The 23,362-nt window shown below is 40.1% G+C and overlaps 1 protein-coding gene across 1 annotated transcript in view; it reads right to left on the reverse strand.

The window, feature by feature from the left end:
• Itih6 (inter-alpha-trypsin inhibitor heavy chain family member 6) overlaps positions 1–23,362 on the reverse strand; it is a gene marked incomplete at its 5' end in the record, with an annotated part of 46,456 nt that overhangs the window by 15,129 nt on the left and 7,965 nt on the right. The window contains 5 exon segments of the mRNA XM_063245552.1: positions 8,438–8,602; positions 12,758–12,779; positions 19,102–19,195; positions 19,198–19,310; positions 20,140–20,250. Of these exon segments, the coding sequence (XP_063101622.1) occupies positions 8,438–8,602; positions 12,758–12,779; positions 19,102–19,195; positions 19,198–19,310; positions 20,140–20,250 (505 nt within the window).

The raw sequence follows: 23,362 nt of genomic DNA on the forward strand, positions 1-23,362 counted from the left end.
TTGCCCTTGCAGTGGGCAGCAGTGAAATCACCAGTGGATGGAAGTCAGAACTGGCTGAAAAATCTGGGGGGGGGGGTGACTTAATAAGATCTTGATTAGCTAAATCAGCCAAGTTTTTTTAGAAACCTTAAGGATAAGAGGAAGAGGTCTTCCATATAAAGCCCCGAAAGGGGAAATACCTGCAACATAAGGGGTACAGCATGCACGCAAAAGAGCAAAGGGAAGGAGACTCACCCAGTTCTCGCCAGTTTTTAAGGCCATTAGTAATTATTGTCTTTAAGGTCTGATTCATCTTTTTTACTTGTCCTGAACTTTGAGGCCAGTAATCACTAAGCACAATAGAGTTTCCAATTGATCTGCAAAGCTTAGGTTGGTGTTTGACTTATCTGGGCTATAGAAGCTTGGCCATTGTTGGACCCCATGGATAAAGGGAAGCCAAATCGGGGAAACTGCTATCAGGGCTGACACAGACTTAGTAGGCAACACTTTAACCCATCTAGTAAAAAATATCTATCATTATTAATAAGTACTTACTTTCTTGAAGTCCAGGCTTTTCCCTTTTTGTAAAGTCTATGTCTCAATGTTTTTTAGGCATAGTCCCACATAGTGAGTGGTTTCTATTTGTTGCAGTTGGCCAATTGGCACTGAGGGCATCTGAGGCTCACAGACTGGGCTAGCTTTAATATTAGCCCCCAGGGATCACTCTGGAGTTGAGCTGCCAGACACAAGTCTTTTCAAGTGCAAATAGGCTCTGACAAAGTAGGTGGGATCAGCAGTAATGTCAGGGCTATCTCAATCCCCACTGGTTTTGTAGTTGCCTTTTGGGCGGTGGCATCTGCCAAGTTATTTTTTGTATAACAAGGCCATCTCCTGCCCAATGGGCTCTTCAGGGGATAATTGCCACTCTCCTTGACATCCAGATGACAGCCAACAAGTTTAAAATTTGGGGAGCAATTTTAATCTTTTGACCCCAGAAGTCAATAAAGCACCATTCTTGATAAATGGCCCCATGAACATGGGCAACAACAAATGCATATTTTGACAAATTTGGGCCTCAGTGAGGGCAATGAGTTCAGCCCGTCAGGCCAGTGTTTCCAGCTCCAGGGTTGGTTCCCATAGAATCTGAGAGTCTGTGGTTACAGCAGCTCCCGCGACTCATTTACCTTGATAGATGTAACAGCTTTCACTGGAAAAATATAAAGGAACTCTGAATAGTGACTCATCTGTCAAGTCTGGTCCCCAATACAGTCGTGGAGGGGCAAGGAGGGGCATCATCAGGTAGCAGAGTAGCAGGGTTTCAAGCTGCTGTTTTCTTGAAACTGATGTAGTCAGATCTAGAAGTAATATCTGATAATGCATGACTTGGGAATTGAGCAGCCATCAGTGCGGCAGAGCCTGATAAGAGTATCCAGCAAATAAGAAGGGAGAATTAAGAGTTTTTGTCCGAAAGTCAATTTTTAAGCCTCCCTTACCAGGAGGGCCACTAAAGAAATCACCCACAGACAGGGTGGCCATTTGGCTGCCACATAATCAAGTCTCTTAGAAAGATAGGCAACAGGCCTCTGTCAGGGTCCCAAAGTCTGGATCAGTCCTGTGGGTCCTAGAAATTTCTGCACTTGCCTTTAGTCACAGGGACTGGAATCTGTTGGATGGTTTGCATTTGCTGGGAGGAAAGAGTAGTTTTTTTTAATGGAGAGTCCAACAACCAATGTAGTCTTTCTGCCCAGCAGGCACCTCTTAAGCCTGGTCTTTAGGGTCTTTTCAGTTGTCAAATCTCTATTAAGCAACCTCTAATAACTGACTGAAGGGTATTTTTTAAAATCTCTCAAACTTTTGCAATTTTTTTCTAATGTCTGGTGCCAACTGAGTTACAAAGGCAATATTAATGGCCCTTGCATTTTTAGGTGCTACCGGTGTATAAATGTGATAGGCCTTTTGCAATCTTTTCAGAAAACCCTGAGGGAGACTTATTAGCCAATTGTCTCACCTTTGCTATTTTGGGCAAATTGGTGGATTTTCTGGTGTGCCTTAATGGCTACTGAGAACAACTGACAATACTGGGAAACCTCCTTAACTCTGGTTGTTCAATTGGGGTAGGACAAAAGGAAAACATGGTTCTGGCATTCTGGATCAGAGGGCAGGCTTCATTTGGATGCTGTATTGCTTTTTTTTGTCCCAGGGTGCCATGTGGCAGGCCATTGTTTTACTGAAATTACATACTTAACAAAAAAGGCTTTTTCATAGGTAACAAAATTAATTTTGCGGCATAACCTCCCAGATGTCCACAGCACATGCAAGAACTTGTATTTATCTGTATAATCACCAATCACATTAGGCGCAATCAGTATTTCTTTTAAACTTAGATGGCTTTTTCCAGTACAACACGAATTGTTTCTTTTTTTTTTTCTCTTTTCTATTTTAGCAATCAAAATCTGAACTCTGTCTTTATAATCTATAGCATTCCTGGAAATTCCCCTCCCCCAAACTCACAGTATTGCAAATTATCCTGTTTGGCTCTTTGCTCTGATAGCCATGCCACAGAAAGAAAGCATTTTCTCTTTTACATTTTTACTTTAAGACAAAACCACCTTCTTTTTTTTTACTTATTATCATTCAATTACTTTTCTCCTGCTTTTTAAACACCATTAAAACCTTTAACAAAATCCTTGAAGTGACCTTTTAGTAGTCTAAAACATATTTAATCATTTTATGTGTTTTTACCACATTAAAATGCTACATTTTAAAAACTGTAACTTTTTTAACTGGCTCAATTACAGTATGATCTGATTTTACTTGGTAAAGTTAATATGATTTTTAAAAACCATAAATATACATATATATGTGCATATATATTTATATTTTAACCAGAAAGAAAAAATACTTTTAAAAACATGCTGAGGTTGCAAGTAATCAATTGAGGACTAAAACATTAAACAATGTGCTACAAAAGACAAGACCTACATTAAAGCCACAAACAAAGGTTGTTTTGTGCAGTTTGATGAGCTAAATGAAATAATTTTTATTATGAACCTTGAGTCCAATGAGCCACCTGGATCCTGCAACAGAAATAGGCAACGAGCCCCTCAGTTAGTAACAAATTCAAGCAGTTCAGATGGCCAAAAAAACCCCCCAAAGTTAGTAATAGATTCAAACAGGCAGACAATTACCTAGTACAAACACACTGAACATAAATACACACAGGCAAAAGGCCCCAAAGATATGGATGGGCCAAAACCCCAAATGGGCCAAAACCACACACGTGGGATAAAGCCCCAAACAGGCCAAAGAACCACACACATGGGCCAAAGTCCCAAACGGGCAAAGCCACACATGGGCCGAATCCCCAAATGTGCCAAATCCACACACATGGCCGAAGCCCCACACTGCAAATGGTCAATAGTCCTCGGATTCCAGTGCAGAAGGAGCCCTAGCTCATCTGCAGTCATTGTGCGCATCCAATTACAAATGGGTAAAAACCCCTACATGGGCCGAAGCCCAAACAAAGTTACAAATGGGCCCCAGAAGCCCTAAAATACAAAAGGGGGAAAAAGGCCCCTAGAAGTTGTCACATTTTATCTGCAGTTACAAATGTGTGCACTCAGATTATAAACAGGCAAAAAAAGCCAAATACTTACAGAAGTGTAGCCGATCAGTGAGGGGGGGGTCCCCCATTAATCCAGAGCAAGCCTTCAAATCTTGTAATCCACAAATGAGCCCCCAAACTTAAATTCAAAAAACGAGGCAAAAACATATTTTAAAAAGCAGCACTGATTTATTTTGTCCTGGGCCCAGTGATACAGTGCAGTTGGAGATTGCAAAAGCTGTGTGTTGCTCCTCTATACTTGCCACCTTTAAGTACCTATCACAATTCACTTTTTTTATTTAAAAGGAAGAAGAGAAAAAACAAAACAAAACAAAGCGGTGTAAGGGTACAAGTAATACAGAACTACAAAAAAAAAAAAAAACAGTAAGAAATCACCAGTTAATAGATTACATATTATCATCTTAGACATAGTTGCTCAAAGCATACAAAGTGGACATTCAAACAGTGAGACTGCAAACAGTTGTGTTCAATGATCTAACCAAAAACATTAATATGGTCAGTTATTTAACACACTTGCTGTTGTATCCTTTAGAGCTCTTTTTTCCCTCTCTTTTTTACAACAAAATTGACACATTTTGGGTTTTATTACTCCTTAGTTCTTATTACTTTTTGGGGGGGAGAGAATAAAATCAAATGTGGCAAAACAAAGCTGTCAGTCAAAAGCAAGGATAGACATAGCACATGATGTAAAACAGAGTACAAGGTTATCAACAATGGTTATCAACGTTGTCTTTTGTTTCCTTAAAAAGAATTGTCTATCTCATTAGATATTATAAAATTGGACAAAACAGTAGAGAACAAGACCAATAAAACTTAAGCATTGTAAACATTACAGGACTTCCAAAGGAGACAATAGTCAAACCAGAATGGGCATCTTAGTGAATCTTATTGCCTTCAAAGTAGTTGCCTATACCCTCAAACTTGATACTATCATACAGAATGGAACAGAGTCTAATCAGTCAAAACAGGATCATGGGAGTATTACAGGACTTCAAAACAAGTTAATAGGAAAGCAAAAAAAGTTACTATTATATATCCTGCTAATTTTTTGAATTTTTCCCCTTAATTAAAAAAAACATAGGAAATAACTAAATAATTTTTTAATGAATAAGGGAGAGATTGAGATAAAACAGGACATAACAATATAACAATACAGGTCAAAGCATGACTGTTTCAGCAACCTAGTTCTTCACTGCGAAATAACCCGACTTAATAGTAGTTACCATAGTGTCTGTCTTTTTCCTTGAAATATTTGAATAAAACCTCATATACTATAGCTTCAAATATTTCCATATCAAGAAGCCCAGAACAAAGCCTTTCCAATTAATAAGTGAAAAGTTTCTAAGGTTTCAAGGCCACATAATGGGGAATCATGATTACCACATATTTTTATATATTTGAATCATTACTTACATTAGGGAAACTATTCGGTATTCACACATGTGAAATTGATTTATTTCACTTATGAGTATGGTCTCATGTTGCACCCATTTATCAATAATGATACGTATCTCAATGTGATCCTTCTTTATAGCTGAATAATACTCCATTGTATAGAAATACCACAACTTTTTTATCCATTTCTCAGTTGATGGACACTTGGGTTGTTTCCAAGATCTGGCGATTACAAATTGTGCTGCTGTAAACATAGGTGCACATATATCACTGTGGCATGATGCTTTCAGTTCTTCTGGGAATATGCCTAGAAGTGGAATAGCTGGAATAAATGGGACTTCCTATCCCAGCTTTTTGGGAAGTCTCCAGACTAAACTCCACAAAGGCTGCACCAGTCTACACTCCCACCAACAGTGTTGGAGAGTTCCTTTTTCCGCACAGCCTCTCCAGCATTTGTTGTTGTTGGTTTTCTTGATCCTGGCCATTCTTTCAGGAGTGAGATGGTATCTCAGTGTGGTTTTAATTTGCATTTCTCTAATGACCAATGATGATGAACATTTTTTCATGCATTTATTTGTCATTTGCATTTCTCATCTGAGAAGTGTGTATTCATCTCAGATGCCCATTTTTGGATTGGATCATTGAATTTTGGGGGTCTGAGTTTTTTTAATTCTTTGTATGTTTTAGACAAGAGTCCCTTGTCTGAGAGCGAGTTCACTAAAATTTTTTCCCACTTTGTGGGACCTATCACAATTTACAAAGTAAGGGGTTCTGGGTGTGGATTGGGAAAATTGTTAATGAGGAAGACCTTTGTCTTCCTTAGGAGAAGACAGAGCAGTCTAGCAGTAACTAAACAACCCCTGTTACCTTATTTTAGCACCACATCTATTATTTCTGGAGGGCAACAATGGTTAACATATCAATTAGGTTAGGTTTTACAATTATTTACAGAAGGGAGCATTGATTAACATGTCAGTTAGGTCACCCATAGGGAAAGAAACACGCATATAGAACAATAGGCCACATTACAGGTATTTTGGTATAATACAAATATAATGAAGTTCTTTTTGCTAGTGTACAACAGACCCACTGCTCAAATGATACATTCATTGCCACAGTCACACACTCTCTACAGCCCTTGCATGCTTTTTCTCTGTAAGGGCACCACCAACCCCAGGATCCCTCCTCACATAAAGCTGAGTGCCCCCTTTAATCTGCCTGTACCCATCCAGCCAGCCAGCCATCAATTCTGCAGGATACTTGTCAGGGTCACCTCACCTCTACATTCGAGATTTGTTTAAGCCTAACTTGTTTTAGGTTCCCTGTTCCTACTCACAGCCAACCCGCCCCCCCAATCCTGCTGGGTCTCCACACACACCAACTCACAGATTCATACTCTCTCTGGCTCCCCAGACACCTACACAACAAAATGCAAGTTTCTTGCCCTGTTTTTGCAAGACTTGCCAGGCTCCTGTATCTCTTACCATTTTGCATTCAAATGCATGCCCCTTGTAGTCCCCCCCACCATGAATACCTGGATATTTCCAGCCTCCATTCCTTTTATTGTAAACACCCACTTTAATAGAATGCTTTTTCCTTTCCTAGGGGCCCCCATATTGTCCACTTCCCTACATCCTTTAAAACCCAGGCCAGCCTTCACTTTCTCTGAGGAAAATTCTCTGGCTATTATCCTCCCCTTATTCTGGCTTCTACCATGTCTGGCTTCTACCTTGTCATGGGGGTGTTTCTGGCCTCCTTTTAGTATTGTCTTGATCTGTTACACCCACAGACCTGTGACTGATATCCTTCAGCATTCCCAATCCCAGCCAACATAGGCCATGACACAGAGTTGGCGGCCAGTGAATCCTGACTGAATGAGCAGGTGATGTTCAGGGTTTGAAAGGTGGGTCTGCTCAAAGAGGAACTAGGATATGGATAGAGAGATCCTCATGGGATGGCATCAGGAGTCAAAGTTCAGCTATCAGGACTATTGGTTGTACTACTGAATGATTAAAACTATCTATTCCATCTGAACTTTTTCCTCTGAGCAATTGTGAACAAAGTAGTTAATGAAGTAGCAGACATTTGCTCTATGAACTAAATACAATCACATGGCAAAGACCAGGTTAAAGTCCCTGTTGCCACTTCCTGGTATCCTTAGCTCTTCTTCTGAGAGGGTGAACTAATTTCATTTCCCCCACCTGACAGGCTTGCCATACCTCTGAGCCTCTGTGCCTGCTGTTCCCTCTGTCTGCATGCCTTTCCCTTCACCATATCCACTGACATGGAAGCAAGCCTTACTCATTTTTCCCATAGTAGCTGAGAGACCAACTCCTTGAGGAAAAATGTCCTAAGACCTTCCTTTATGCATGTCACCACATAACTCCTATGGGTATAGACACAGCACATAAAACCTTTGATGTCTATAATGGCCCTGTGAATCTGGCTGCTTCAAAACCAGGAGATACCAGAGTGAGATTAGGAGCTGAGTCCAACTAATTTGTGAGTTTCCAGATTCAGTAGATACAAAACTGGGCTACAGTAGCTGTGCTGGATGGAGATGTGCCAATGTATGAATACATGAATGATGCCTGAACAGAGATCTAACTGAAGCACTAATTTAGGGCAGGTCAGAGAGGAGAACTGTGGCTGGGTGGAGGGGAGACACGAAGGAGGAGTTGTTTGAACAGAGATTAAGTTGGTGGAGGACATTGATCAGGGAAGGAGGATGAGGAAGACACTCTCAGGGCAGCAGGTAGTTGAGCAATGCTCATACCCAGATAAGAGGCAGGTTCTGGTGCTTGTGGAGGATGGTAGCTTGGGGTGGCCAGGGGATACTTTGTGTGCTGGGGGCAAGGAGAGGTGTGGTTGCAATGGTGGGCCAGGAGAGGTCTTCTCATGCTGTCACCACCCTTTTCATTAAGCAAGGGTCTTGAATCAGTACTTCACATGCCAGTACAGCACAGAAGCCCCACAGTCTTCACAAGTGTGTGTGCTGAGAACTGGAGGGCTCCCTGTTTAGGCAGATGGCTCCACTGAAGCAAAAGGAATTTTTAGGAAATGAGAGACAGCAAGAAAGCTCAGCAAAACACAAGAATATCATAGCTATAGAAAGCATGAGAGAGGAATTACTGGCCAATGGTTCCCTTTGAAAGAGGGCTGGTTCAGACTCAGCTATGGCTTGATTCAATTAAGGATGTGCTCATTTGGACCCTGACTCAATATCTGAAGTTCCAAGCCTCCAACCATGTTGAGTATGCATGTGATTCCCAAGATGGAAGACATGTGTCTCTACCCAACATGCTGCCTTTTTTCATTTGCTCTCTTTATCCCTAGGGAGCCTCTGATCCAATGGACAGCTTTATGGACCAGAGCATTGCCTAGGCTTGTCTGGCTGCAGAACTCAAAAGGCTCCTTCCTCATCTTGGGGCCCCTCACCTGCACATCTGCAATGTCCTCCGAAACCACATCACACTGCACCACGAAGTCAGCCATAATGCCTGAGCTGCAGAAGACAGACTGGTCTTGTAATTTTGGGCAGAAGGTGATGCAGACACAGGTCTCTCCCTTCACCATTCTGGTGGATGGGAGTGAGCTGGCATCCTGTGTATGGGTGGGGCAGATTGGGGCAGGGTGACATGGAGGGCTCAGCAGACACAGAAGACAGGGATAAGGACACAAAAAGGGGCAAAGTCTGAGGAGGGTGAAAAATTGTGTCTAGTAGTTCTTGCTTCTCCTGGCCCCACACTCTTCCACCTGCCCCAATGTTACACTCTTCTCCAAATCTTATAACCAGCTCCTGCTCTGCCTGATGTACCCTCCCCTGCCCACACCTCCCAGCACTAGCGGTCTGTCCCTCACTTGCAACCTCACTTCCCTTCCAACCTAGCCAGGTCCTTGGGAGACTGTCATGTCCCAAGGTCAACCACAACCCTAGGTCTTCTCCCAGAGAGGCAATGTGTGTATGTTAGGACAGACACAGGCACACAGACAGGGCCTGGGCCTCCTCCCATTTCCCTTCCTACTATGGGAAACAGCAGTCTAACAAGGCTCTGATCTGAGGTAGAATTTCATGTTTTCTTTCCCCTCTGCCTCCAACTCCCAGCATCACGTATGTGAATAAGCCTTTTAGTGTCTCATGACATCACTGATGAATTACTGATCCCAGATGTTTGCTGAGCCGGCCACAAGATCAACTCCTCTGGAATTTTAGTCCAAGACAAGTGTCCATTTAGAAATGTCTCTGTGCCTCCTTCTTTCCATAAAATGGAGGCTTGGGAATTCTTGCTGTCCTCCCTCCCCACTGCAGCTGTCAGGAAGCTTAGGGGCAAACTGAGCCCCCATACTCTCTGAGGTGCCTAATCACATACATTCCCTAGGCTTCCTTCCTTTCAGAGCTCTTTGTTCTGTTTTATTCCCTCAGGAATGGTTCTACCCTCTGTTTTAACCTTTAAGGAGAAGGGGGAAGGGAGCTGCCATTTATAGCCCAGGGCTTAAGAGTGCAGGCTGCATGACTCAGATGGCCTGTGGCCTCAGGTCCCTGCTGCAGCTCCAAGTCCCTGGACAAGTTATTCCCTGTCTCTGAGCCTCAAGCTCCTCTTCTGTAGGGCAGTTTTGGTAACAACTCCTAGTTCAGAGACAGTGTTTGTGAGGATTAAATAAGCATTTGCAACTGTGCCTACATCCCTGTGAGTGCTAAATAACACTAAATCTAACTGACATGTTCTAACATTCATTAGTCTGTACCAAATAATTTGAAGGGAGAAGCACTTTCAAATTCTTGGACCATTGATGGACTCTCTCGTATTTTACAGATGGGGAAAGAGAAGCAGCATGCCGAGGTTACTTGTTGGGATAATTCCAGCAGAGTGTCAAAGCTGGAATTTGAACCCAGAATGAGTGTCTTTTCCTCTCCAGTTGCTTCTCTTGGTCAGCAGAGGCAAACTAGGCAGGACCTCCTATGCCAAACAGCTGTGTGTGTGTAATCACATGTGCTGGGGGCTTTCCTTCTGCCTCTCCATTCATCTCTCAGATGAGATGTATGGCTTGGTTCAGTGCTTTTCTAGCCTGGCTGGACTTTCAGGTTCACTTGAGACCAGTTGGACATGCAGATTCCCAGGCTCCACCTTGACTTCCTCAAACAGGCTCTAGAGGAATGAAGTCCAGGAATCTGTGCTCCTAAACCTCTGGTAGTGGTTCTGATGTAGCCAGTCTGGCTTTCACCATTCTGTTGGTCTCTGAGCTGGCAGGATCTCTTTTGTTAGGGGCACCATCTCTTTGGTGTTAGAGGGCATTGTGTCTTGGCTCTAGCTGATTCCTGCTGAGAAGGGGGCATTGCTGGGGCCTAGGGTGAAGGAGAATGTGACTGAAGGATCCCTTAAGTCCATGTCTGTGAGGTAGTGATTTTGCTCAGTAGTAGGATTTCTTTGGTAGTGAACACCTGTATTGTTGCTTGGTTAAACTGTGAGAGGAACTTGAAGGCACAGTGGACAAAATGCAAGAAATTATTATAGTAATTAGTGAACCCATAATGGGCATTAAAATGGGGGCCCATTTGTCTAGGGAGCCCCACCATGATGACCACGAGGTAGGTATTGAAAGGTAGTGTCTGCTTTGTATATTGTTTGCCATTTATTTTTTAATTTTGTACCTCGCCTTTACTATACCCAACTGGTTAACAAAATAGCAGCATTCTTTTCCCAACATGGCATAATATCCCCCTTTTTCTGCTGTGAATATACTGAGTGCCCTTCCTTGTTGGAGAACTACAATGGCCAATGAGTTTATTTGATCTTGGAGTGGATTAATATTTTGGGAGACTGATCACGTGATATCTGATACTAGCATGTGAGGCTGGTTTTTAATCTCCTTGGTCCAAGACTGATGGCTGAATATATACTTATCCCAGTCACAATAGGTGCTATGACCACTCTATGTGTGATAGTGTAATGAGGTAGGCCTTGTAGATGTTGGTGTAGGGTTTGTGAGTGAGTATTTAAAGTGACCTGTGGTGTTATTGCAGCCATGTGTATGATCCCTACCACAGGAAGGGAAGACACATGTAGGACCTATGTCGACAGACAAAAAATTATCTTGAGGTACAGGTGGTTGGCCTTTTTGTGTCAATCGTATGTATGTTTTGTAGGAAGTTAGGATTTTTTTTACCTAAAGAACATTTTGTGTGTTGTCAGGTTTGAATATATAAGTTATATCTATAGGCCATAGTTGTGATGGGGCAATTGTAAGTGGTCCCACAATTTTGGTTTGAGGTTTATTTTGGAATAGAGATTTGTTTAGTTTTTAAAATTTTATTTAAAGAGAAAAGAGCAAAACAAAAAGAAATTGGTTTAGTTTAATCAGAGAGGTCATATGAAGATTTTGATGATAGGGTAGACATAGCCAGCAGCTAGTGTCTGAGATATCTGAAGCATATAAAAGTTGAAAAATGTTGTTTAAAAGTTGAGGTATGGGAAGAGTTGTGAAATGTGTGTCTCTTAAGAGTGGGGAAGGTGTTAAGAGTTGAGATGTGAGGGGCTGGAGGTTTAGCTCAGTGACTTATGTGCTTGCCTGGCAAGTTCAAGGTCATTATTGTCCAAAATAGAAGATTATTATATCTTATGGATTCACATTTCCAGTAGGAACAATAAAAAATGGAATGGTCAAAACATGGTGTATAGTTTGGATTTTTAGGGCAGAGGTAAAAGTGAGGATCATAGGTTGCATACTTAAGTTGTTCATTATGGTAATCTTTAATAAGGAGCACACTCCAAGGGAAACCCCATATTGAAGGTCTTGACATCTAATTGGCTTGAGTAATACTTGTGTGAGAAGGACTCACTGTTGCCTCATGTTTAGTCAGGTAGAATTAGTATTTTTTTTTTGTCTTTTTCTTTTTTATCAGTACTAGGGATCGAACTCACGACCACACACTTGCAAGGCAGGCACTTATGCCGCTGAGCTAAATCCCAGTACCTAGAATTGGTATTTTGGGGTGTCTGAGTGTTGTAGGGTCAAGTGAAGGAATAGATTGACGTAGAGGAGTAAGCCTATCATGTTGAGGAATGTAAACAGTAATATTATTAATATGAAGAGTGTGATAACTGTAAGCCTTTGGAGAATGCTGTATTTTGGGGTGTAGAGTGTTAGAGCACCTGTGAGGAAAAGGCCAAACCAGGTAGGGTAGCAAAGCATTAGCATTTGTGTTGTGTCAATCTGAGATGGAAGTCCCTTCAAAGTGTTAGGAATGAGATTACTGGGCAGCAGATTATACCTCTTTGTTTGGGTAATGTGGAAGCAGCCTGGGAATCTCTCTAGCTTTACTGCAGTTGGAGTCTCAAGGTACACCAGGTAAGATCCATTTTACTTAGGTTGAAGAGGTGAAGTTGAACCTGTGGGCTTAAGAATGTTAATGTAGCTGGGAATTTAGCTTAGGGGAGTAAGTGCCTGCCTTGCAAGTGTGCAGCTGTGAGTTTGATCCCCAGTACTGCCAAAAAAAAAAAAAAAAAGAATGTTAATATAAATTAGCTCTCCTAGAGGCAAAGGAGGAGTTGGTGTGTGTTCCCCAGAGGACTGAGGCAGGCAAAGATCTGCATATTATTGAAGAAAGTGACAGAGAAGTGACAGAACCAGAATGTAGACAGCTAAGGGAGGAAGATTCGAAGGTGAAGGCAAGTTTTATAAGACAAACAGTCTACCATATATTGCTGTACCCTAGCAAAAAAAGCTTTGTTATGTCAAAGTACCTGTAATGCAGCCTACTGTTCTGTATGCGTTTTTTCTTCTGGATGACCTAACTGATATGTTAATCAACGCTCCCCTCTATAAAGAATTGTAAATCCCTGAGAATCTTACCTAATTGATATGTTAACCATTGTTGCCCTCTACAAATAACAGATGTGGTGCTAAAATAAGTTGACAAAGAATTGTTAATTAGTGCTAGACTACTCTATCCTCTGCTAAGGAAAACAAAGGTTTTTCTCATTTCCTCAGCAGATTTCCTGATCCATGCCCATAACTCCTTACTTTGTAAACTGTGATATATACATAAAAGCTGCAAGTATGGAGGAGCGACGCATAGCTTTTGCAAATTGCAACTGCACTGTGTGCTGGGTCCAGGATAAAATAAATCAGCACGGCTTTTTTAAAAAACAAGTTTTACCCTATTTTTGAAACTCGAGGTTGGGGCTGGGGATCATTTTGGGCTATAACATATATGGCATATGTGGGATTGGAGGAGTCTCATACTGTAAGATCAATGAGGGAGGAGGGAAGGTGAGGGGCTGAGTCAGTGACATATGATTATTGGGATTGAAGTATGAGAGCCATGGGGAGAGAGTATAAGAGAAATTGAGTTTTTGGAGTAGAATTTTTTATCAAAAAGAGGTACAGGACAGGTTAGGATGATAAGACAGCTGTTTTTAAAGAAAGGGTTTGGAATCTGCAGGGAGTAGGATTTTTTTTTCTGTGGTGGTCATGTACATTGGCTGTCAACTCCCACAACGGAGACTGCAGACCAGAAACATCAGCCTTAAAACTCAGGAAGAATATCATGGGTGGCTTACATATCAACAAGAAAAGAGAAGGTTTTATCTGAGATGTCCAGTGAGACTCAGAGCTCTGAGGGAGATAACCTTTGTGAGGCCAAGGGCCCCAAACCCCATCAATCCTCTTCAGCAGTGATGCCAAGCAGATCAGTGGTGATGAGTCCAGGACATCAGTGTCCTGTCCGATGAGGGCAGGGAAGATGGTGATTACCCACTCTCTGGTGAACATGGCAATCCAGTGGTCCTCTTGGTTGCAGATGGAACTGGTTCCCAGTCGTGGCTGCAGGTCAGGGAAAACTCATGTCCAGTGTTGTTTTTCTGCTGCACTTGAAGCATGATGGGGGGGAGGGGCTCGAGTTTTTAGATAATTTTTTCTTCAGCCTGTGTTTTATCTCAAGCCCCAAGTGCCACAGCTTCAGCTGCTGTGGCCACAAATTGATCTTGGAGTTTTAGCCTGGAATGTAACTTTTTTTATGGTTGTCTTGGAATGTAACCTTTTAAAAGTCATCCTATTTTTTTTGTTTTTGTCTATTGTTGAAGACATGGAAAGCCATAAGTAAGAGATCTCCCTGGGGAGATTGAGGACCAAGGTCTGACGTTTTGAATGTAGTCTGAATGTTTGGTGCTGTTTGGGAAATAAAATAGGAGTTTAGGAGCATGAGATTGAGTATGATGGACAGGGGGAGAGAGAAGAGAGGGCAGAGTTGGGTAAACAGAGGAGAAACTTACAGTGCTGTTGTCCTCTGAGAGTAACTTTGAGATGAGGAGGAGAAGGAAGATGATGGGGCCTCCACATTACTTATGGTGATAGAGGGGTGGAACTATTTCATGTATTAGGCCTGAGAAATAAGAAGGGGAAGAGTCATGGTGTTAAGCTGATAAAGGAGGAGGATCTGTGAAGGGAGTTAAAAGAATTTGGGAGGATTTACAGGTTTGGGTTAGATCAGGGTAAGCCCACAGCTGGACATAAGGTATTTACCCCCACTTGCCATTTCAGTAGTAAAGCTTATGTAAATCTCGTAATGTTAGCCTCGTTGGCCTGAGAGTTTGTTTTAGCCCAAGTGTATCTAAGTGCAGCCCAGAGGAGTGGTTTCATCAGGTAATGATTGATTATTACCTGTGCATTCAAATCAGAAAAGTGAGCCAGGAGTTGGAAGGGTCATGAGTCAGTGAAGAAATTTTACTCTCCAGTGAGGCACAACCAGTAGTAGTACCTTAATGGAGTAGAGTAGTCCCAGCAATGAATTCTCTAGTCATCACCAAAGACAAAGGATAACTCCTGAAAGACATATAGATCCTGAAGGAGTAGAGGTCCCAAAGGAGTAGAGAGGAGTAGAGGGATCCTGGAATTGACAGGATGGAGACCAGCATTGGATGTTGGCTAGAAACAGCAAGTTGGAGGTGTCCGTAGTCCCAGAGAGAGAGAGAGAGAGAGAGAGAGAGAGAGAGAGAGAGAGAGAAGCAGAAAGAAAAGTTCTATAGGGTGGGGGGCTCAGACCAGGGGACAGACCCCAACCACTGGAGTCACAGCAGTAACTGATTGAGTGAACACTTTGTACTTAATCTAGAGCAGTGCAGAATATTAAAAGAGAGGAGACAACTAGGAAAGAAAAGAGTTTAATGGGGGTGCATGGAGGGAGTCACAACAGAGAAGGCTGTAGTGGCTCTCTACACACAAAGAGCAAGTTCTGCCTCATATAGGCTTTGATGGGGGTAAGGCTCTGGGGACTGATGTGAACTGATTTGTTTTGTGAGAGTTCAGGGAACTAAGTAAACCTTTACATGCTTGAGGTTTGGCAGACTTTTGGGAGAGAGACGCTAGAGGGTCTTGCGGGAAGAAGGAGTTATGCCTTATCATGGCACAGGTTTGAACTGTCACCATGCTGATTCTGCTGTCTGTCAGATGGGAGGATCTAACACCTTCACCAAAAATTATTCTTTTTAATGAGAAAAATGAGAAAACTAGGCTATGAATTGTTATATAACTTGTCAGTGGGTGACAGCCTTCAAATTGGACTAATATTGGACTTATATTGTCTTCATTTCCAATCTTTCCTGTTTTTAATAACTGAAAAGAGCAATCTGATAAAAGCCATCTATGACAAACCAATGGCCATGTCATATTAAATGACCAAAAACTGAAAGTTTTTACTCTAAAACCAGGAACAAGACAAAGCTGTCCACTATCATCACTTCTATGCAATATAGTGCTGAAATATTAGCCAGTGCAATTAGCCAAGAAAGAGAAATAAAAGGAATAAGGTAGGAAAGGAAGAAGTTGAATTATCACTATTTGCATATGACATGATATACTACATAAAATGCCCCCAAAACTCCATTGAAAGTCTGCTACACATGATAACCAAATTTTGTAATGTAGCTGGATACAAAATCAATACTCAAAAATCAATTGGATTGCTGTAGACAAGCAATAAACTCACTGAGAGAAAATAAGAAAAACCATACCCTTCACACTAGCATCCAAGAAAATGAAATAGGAATCAATCTAACAAAATAAGTAAAAAAAACTATAAAGTGAAAATTGCAGTACTCTGAAAAAAGAAATCAAAGATGCTCTCAGAAATTGGAAAGACATTCCTTGTACATAGATAGGAAGAACAAATATTGTGAAAATGACCATTTTCCCAAAATTGCTATACAGATTTAATGCAATTCCAATCAAAACACAATTTAGCATACCTCACAAATCTAGAGAAATCATTCCTAAAATTTGTCTGAAACCTGAAGAGTCCTAGAATAGAAAAGGCAATTCTGAACACCAAAGGCAAGGCAGGAGGCATCACAGACCCTGACTTGAAGTTGTACTACAAATTTACTACAATAAAATCAGTGTGGTACTGGAATTAAGACAAACCTAAAGTAAATGGAATAGACTAGAAGATACAACCACAACTACAAACACACTCAGTCACACTCATGTTTGCAAAGGAGCCAAACATGTTCACTGCAAGAAAGATAGCCTCTTTAATATGTGGTGCTGGAAAAAACTGCCTTTCTATATGCTTAAAACTAAAACTAGACCCACGCCTATCACCATGCACTAAAGTAAAGTCAAAATGGATCAAATATCTAAATATTAAAACAGAAAAACTAAATCTGCTGGAAGACAAAGTAGGTAGCAATCTTGAAGACATAGGAGTCAGTTCTGTGTTCATGAAGAAAAATCAAACTTCCTGGGAAATACTTCCTAGAATCAACAACTGGGATCTCATAATATTAAAAAGCTTTTGCATGTCAAAAGAAGTCTCCAACAGATTGAAAAGAAAACCCATGAACTGGGAAAAAACTTAGTAAATTGTCCCTTAGACAAAGGAAATCTATCTAGAACACATAAAGAATTAACAAAAATCAGGGTCTCAAAATTCAAAGGCCCAATCCTAAAATGGGCATCTGAGATGGATATACACTTCCCAGATGAAGAAATGCAAATGACAAATAAATACATACAAAAGTATTCAGCATCATTTTTCATTAGAGAAATGCAAATTGCAACAGCAACACTGAGATTCCATCTCACTCCAGAATGAATGGTCAAGTTCAAGAAAACTACCAATGACAAACGCTGGAGAAGCTGTGGGTAAAAAGAACAATTTTCTGCACTATTGGTGGGAGTGTAGATTAGTGCAAACATTGTGGAAATCAGTGTGGAGTTTCCTCAAAAAGTTGAGGTTGGAGGTCCCACTTGACCCAGTTATTCCACTTCTGGTAATATTCCCAGAGGAATTGAAAACATCATAGCACAGTGATATATGTGCATCCAAGTTTTTAGCAGCACAATTTGTAATAGCTAAATCTTGGAAACAACCCAAATGTCCATTAACGAGGAATTGATAAAAATATGTGATTTTTTATGCAATTGAGTACTACTCAGGTATAACAAAGGATCACATTGAGGCTTTTATAGGTAACTGGATGTGACTTGAGACCATACCCATAAGTGAAATAAATCCATTGCTGATTTCATACTGTCATGCTGTGAAATATAGTAATGCTTTTACTCTTTGCTAGAGTGGTTTTAGTCTGTTTTGTATTGTTTAATTTCAACATACATGAAGGTACGGACAGCTATTTTGAAGAGAACAAGAAACATTACAGTAGCCATTGTTGATTTTCCTATTGTCTGGTTTTGAAGGCCTGTAATTCCTTCATTACTGTGTTCTGATCAGCTTAATACTATTTTGTTTTGTATAAATTCATTATGTGTGAAGATATAGACAACTATTTAGAAGAAAACAAGAGACATTATGGTAGCCACTGTGGATCTTCTGTTGTCTTATTTCGAAATCTATGTCACTTACATTGTTTTTTTCTGATCTGCTTTGTTCTGATTTGTTTTATCCTCCTTTAAAATAAAATAAAAAAGTAAAAAGTAAGTGAAATAAATCAAACTCACATGTATAAATACCACATTTTCTCCCTCGTGTAAGAATTTGAAAGAGTAAAGAAGATACAAAATCTTCAGTAAGTATTGTGAAGGGATAGTACACTGCTTAAAGTGAAAAATAACTCAGATAGGAAAAAGGAGAGGAGAAGGATGGGAAAAGAAAAAAGTTATACATTTGTATATATACACTTAAAATAGCTAAGATGATTGTACTACTAATTCTATTAGTTCTTGGAAAAAATAGTTAACATTCATAGGATTAGATCAATTTTGCAGGTAAATATATCTGGTAATATGAGTAACTCTTTATGATAACTATGTAAAATAACAACCTTTGTTATGTTCCTACCACCTTGTTTTGAAAGCCTAAATTGTTATTGTTTTGGGAGTTATGTTGTTTTTATTTATTTTTCTCTTTTGTTTCTTGTTTTTCTTACATTTTTGTTTTGATTTGTTTTTCCTCTAATATAGAAAGGACCAATGTATATTTATAGGTTTATACATGCCTAGAATTTCTTCTAAGTAGTTTACAAGAATCTATTTTATTATGTGTTATTGTATGAACAGCTATTTTGAAGAAAACAAGACATTATGGTAGCCATTGCTGATTTCCTATTGTCTTGTTATGAAGTCTTATAATGCTTTTGTTCTTTGTTTTGATTTGTTTTAGTCTGCTTTCTATTATTTGACTTCAGTAAGTGTGAGGGTATGGACAGCTATTTTGAAGAAAACAAGAGACATGGTAGCCATTGTTGATTTCCTATTGTCTGGTTTTGAAGTCCCGTAATGCTTTTGTTCTTTTGCTTTGATTAGTTTTGTAATATTTCATTTTGTTTGAATTTATTGTGTGTGAAGGTATGGACAACTATTTCTTAGAAAACAAGAGGCATTATGTAGCTATTGTTGATTTCCTGTTGTTTTGAAGTCCTGTGTTATTTCCATTGTTCTATTATGTTTTGTTCTGATCTGCTTTGTTTTGTTTTATTCTCTTTAAAATAAAAATAAATAAGTTGGAAAGAACTTATCAGTGGGTACAAAATAAAAATAGCCCTAGAGATATGCTTAGTTTAACAGAAAATGTTCCTATTCAGTGAAAGCCAGTATGCTGGTGGATCCCAAGTACTGCTCATGTACTTCAGCTTTCTTGTGTGCACAAATGACTGGCCCTCAGCAGTGGAATATGCACACAGGTGATGCCTCTCCTTCCTGATATGGTGAACTCTAAACTCAGCTTTCTTGCTAATTGACAAGCTATTACTGGCCTTGTTGCTAGTGCAACAGTTCTTCACAGGCTTGAGTAAAAGTCACCTCTGTGGTTGCTGCCAGTTTGATGGAGATGTGGAATTTCTCTGATTTCTGGTCCCTGGGCAGGAAAAAAGAAGGTTAGGAAGGTAATGGGGTTTCCTGAGGATTAGTGGACTTGCCAGTTGACCCATTATTTAATTGGTTATTCTCATCCATTCCCTCAACCCAGTAGACCTGGACAGACTTTTAGTTCACTTTTGTCTCTGGCCTACAGATAGTCATTCAGGCAGCTGCTCATCAATCTGCCTCCCAGTCTTGTTCCTTCTTCTAAAAACCCTGCCTGAGAAATTATGTCAAAGATAGCTCTTTCTTATGAAAACTCAGTTTATAAAAATCTGAATGTGGAACCAATGAGAGCTAATGCTTTGTTTTTTAAAAAACTTCAATTTTAATTTACACACAATGCTTCTTCCTCCCCAAGTTGCCCTTCATTCCCATCTCTATGCCCATGTTTCATACTGAGTTTGTTAATATGGCATTAACTCAGTTTTTAGTACAAAATATAAAATTTTGCCTGTAGAATAAAACTTTCTTGAAAGCTGGGAGGAAACACTAAAAGAAGAGTATGTATTTCTACTAGATGAATGGAACTCAGTTTAAACCACGGTTCAATTTAGAAAAATCCCTTTTACATCTACTCTTCCTGGTGGGTGTCACTTCTTAAACCAGCCACATCCTGCAATAAAGAAAAAATGAAAATGGAGAGGTACACTTCTATTTTTAAATGCCTACTGTGTTATGGGCTTCACTATTCATTATCTTACATAGTCTTCATGTAGAAATCATTATTTATAAAAGTACCGACTGAGGTCCAGAGAAAACATATGTCTCCCCTGATCATACAGCTAAAAAGCCTTAGTCATATTTCAGGCTGGATAGAACCTTACCTGATGCCTACATAAACAGCTGTCTTTCCTAGGTAGTGGGTTTCCACATAGGTTTTCTCTGGCTGGTGCTTCTCTTTGATTTCCACAATATAGACTTTATTGTTGATGATCCTGATGGAGCAGGAAAGAGAAGGGACAGCAGATCCACAGAAAGAAAAATAAAGAAAATTAAAGGCATAGAAAAACATAGACATACAAAACAGGAAGAGGATGAGGTGGGGAATGAAGAAAAAGAAAACAAAATAGTGCCATAAGGCCAAAATTTGAGTAGGAAGGAGAGGAGAGAAAGATAAAGTTTTATTAAGTGGGAAAGATTTATTAAATGGGGAAATAGAAATCACACTGTATATGGTGGACTGGTGTTACAGTTTTGTGTTTCTCAAAAAGGTTGAATTTATTTTACTTTTCTTTTTACTTTCTGAGCCAGTGGTCTTAATAAACAGTTCACGATGGCCTTCAGTTCACTTTATAGCCCAGGCTGGTCTCAAACTTGCAATGATCCTCCTGCCTCAGGCTCCTGAGTGCTGGGATTGCAGGCCTGCATCACTACACACATAGAATTTTGCTTTTTCATATGAAAACTTTTTAGATGCATCATTATTGAACATTTTAATTATAAATTGTTACACAGTTACAATAACATGCATTTTAAAACATAACATATTGAATATAAGAGCTCACAGATATTATTGTCTAGGATAAGACTAACAATCTTCAGCAGTGTTTCTAATTTAAAGAAAATGTACTAAGTGAGGGTGTGCACATAATAAAAGTTGCTAGAGTGGTGTGTGTGCATTACTGTGAGCACTACTGGGCTTGACTAGTGAAGGAGCTTTTTTCTGATGGAGTTCAGAGATGACTGACTTACAGATTTGCTTGCCTCCATTTGTCCTGTTTTTCTAGGAAAAGCAATAAAATGTAAAGGAATTTAAAGAAAGGATTGAACACTTTTGTCCAAATTTTCAGGAAAGGGACTGTAGAAAATGACTTTAAGCCTAGGCCTGAGAAAAAGGAGGATTCAGACAAATAATCTTCACTGGTTATGCCTTCTAAGTCTCCTCTGCTCTCTCTTTTACTTCCTGACATCTAAATCTGTGGACGATTCTGAAGCGCTGTTCTCTCCCCTTTCCTGTCTTTCTGTCCTCCAGTTCTTTATGCATTCACTTTCTAAGTCATATCCCATAGACTTACATACTATTTATACACAGATAACTCTTAAACCTGTATCTCAAACACAGATCTGTCCCCTGAACTACAGAACTATATATCCAACTGCTTACTTGAAGATTCCATTAGAATATCCAATTAACATCTCAAGCTTAACTATCCAAAACTCAGATTGTGGAGTCTTTTCCCAAGACTGCTCTCCCCTGGTATTTGTCTCAAGAAATAGTTTCTCTGCTAAAATCATATTCATGTTTTCCTCAGCTCTTCCTTTGACACTCTATATCCAATCCATCAGGGATTTTCAATTTCATTTATAGATGTAGCCACAATCTGACCACTTTTCACCACTCCCACAATTATTGCCATTATTCAAACTACCAACATCACTTGCTTGAGAAAATAAAATAACCAATGAACTGGTCTCTTTTTTTAAACTCTTGCTTTTCAGAGTCTGTTCTTCTATCAGCAATAAGAGATCTTATTAATCCTTAAGCAGGCCATGTGTTTCCGCTGCTCAATACTACCTGTGGTTTCCATCTCAACTCAGAATAAAAGCCAAACTCCTCACCAGGTTTCCTATGAACCTACACAATCAGGGTCACTGTCAGCTCTCTTCCACTCTTCTCATCACTCATTCTGTTCCAGCCACACTGTCCTCCTTATTATTTTCTATAAAATTAAAGTTACATTTATTGCTAATGGATAAATAAAAACATAAAAGTTGTGACAGCAGAAAAATAGCTGAGCAGTGAGTGGCAGCAATGCAGCTTCTCCAGGGCAAAGTGTCTAGAGTGTGGAAAACAATAATTTGGAGAGTAATCAAAGTGACAGAAGAGTACATGGGAGCTACAAGGGAACTGACAGAGGAGAAAAAATAGGATTAAGTGACATAGAAGAGGTGGACCACACTGCACAAGAGAGATCATGGAATCACTGCCAGCAGCTGGGAGACAAAGTGAAACTAACAACTTTTCTGCTCACAGAGAATGGAGAGCTATCTTGGGATCAGGAGGATCATATGCAGTTGGAGACAGCAAAATGAATGCTTCTCAAAAAGCCCTTGAGAGTCAATAGTTGCTGAGTGACTACAGTACAAACTCCTGTGGACACAGTCATGCAGAGCACAAGATAGTAGGAAATAGCATTGTAGAGAAGGGCTGGGTGTTTGAACATGGGTTCTAAAACAGCCATTTGACTGCTTCACACTGCCAAGTTTCCCAAGTGGATGAGGAAAGGACAGTTACAGGAGACTACTAGCATTTGGAGAGTAAACTGGGGGGAATACCCCTGAAAATCAGGGACTGGTGATCACAAACTTGATTCTGGCAGTGAGAGGCCAATTTCAACTTGAGTTACACTGGCTTGGATGCTCACATTGACACAGTGTTCCTTCTGCCAAAGGGAAATCTAAAACAAAGTCTTATGGCATGTTACTTCTCAACTAGCCCTGACAGATACCACTGTAACATATTAACCTGTGTCTGCTGTAGTTGAATTGATTCCATAGGAATAATCCTGGATCACTGGACAAGTTAGTACCAGTGAACTTGTCTGCTGAATCCACCACCACACTCAGAGAAAGGGACAGCAAACATTCCTAACTGAAGACCTTGGACTGGATCAGACTTTGCAAAAATGCCTGCATCCTGACAGAAAGAGGTCCTGAGTCTGAATTAACTTCAGTATTGTGGTGGAGGGATCAGAGACATAATTGGAGTATAAGCACACAGACTCTTTGGCAAGAAGCTTTCTTGTAATCACACAGGCAGTGTCTCATTGAAATATCTAATCTTTCTGTTCTCATCTTATTGGTTTAAGTTTTTGCATGTTTCTTTTATTTTTTTTATTTTTTTTGGTCTTTTTCCTTTTTACCGGTACCAGGGATCGAACTCACGACTGCCTGCTTTCAAGGCAGGTGCTTATGCCGCTGAGCTAAACCCCCAGCCCCTTTGCATGTTTCTTGAGCTATTTTGTAACACGAGTTATTTATGTTCTTATATGGTTTCATGTATTTATTAGATTATCACTTCTGTGTAACTGTTCTTTCATTGGCTCT

This window comes from Cavia porcellus, unplaced genomic scaffold (genome assembly GCF_034190915.1).
Source record: "Cavia porcellus strain 051 isolate PalLab524CR breed Dunkin Hartley unplaced genomic scaffold, mCavPor4.1 scaffold_3, whole genome shotgun sequence".
NCBI lineage: Eukaryota > Metazoa > Chordata > Mammalia > Rodentia > Caviidae > Cavia > Cavia porcellus.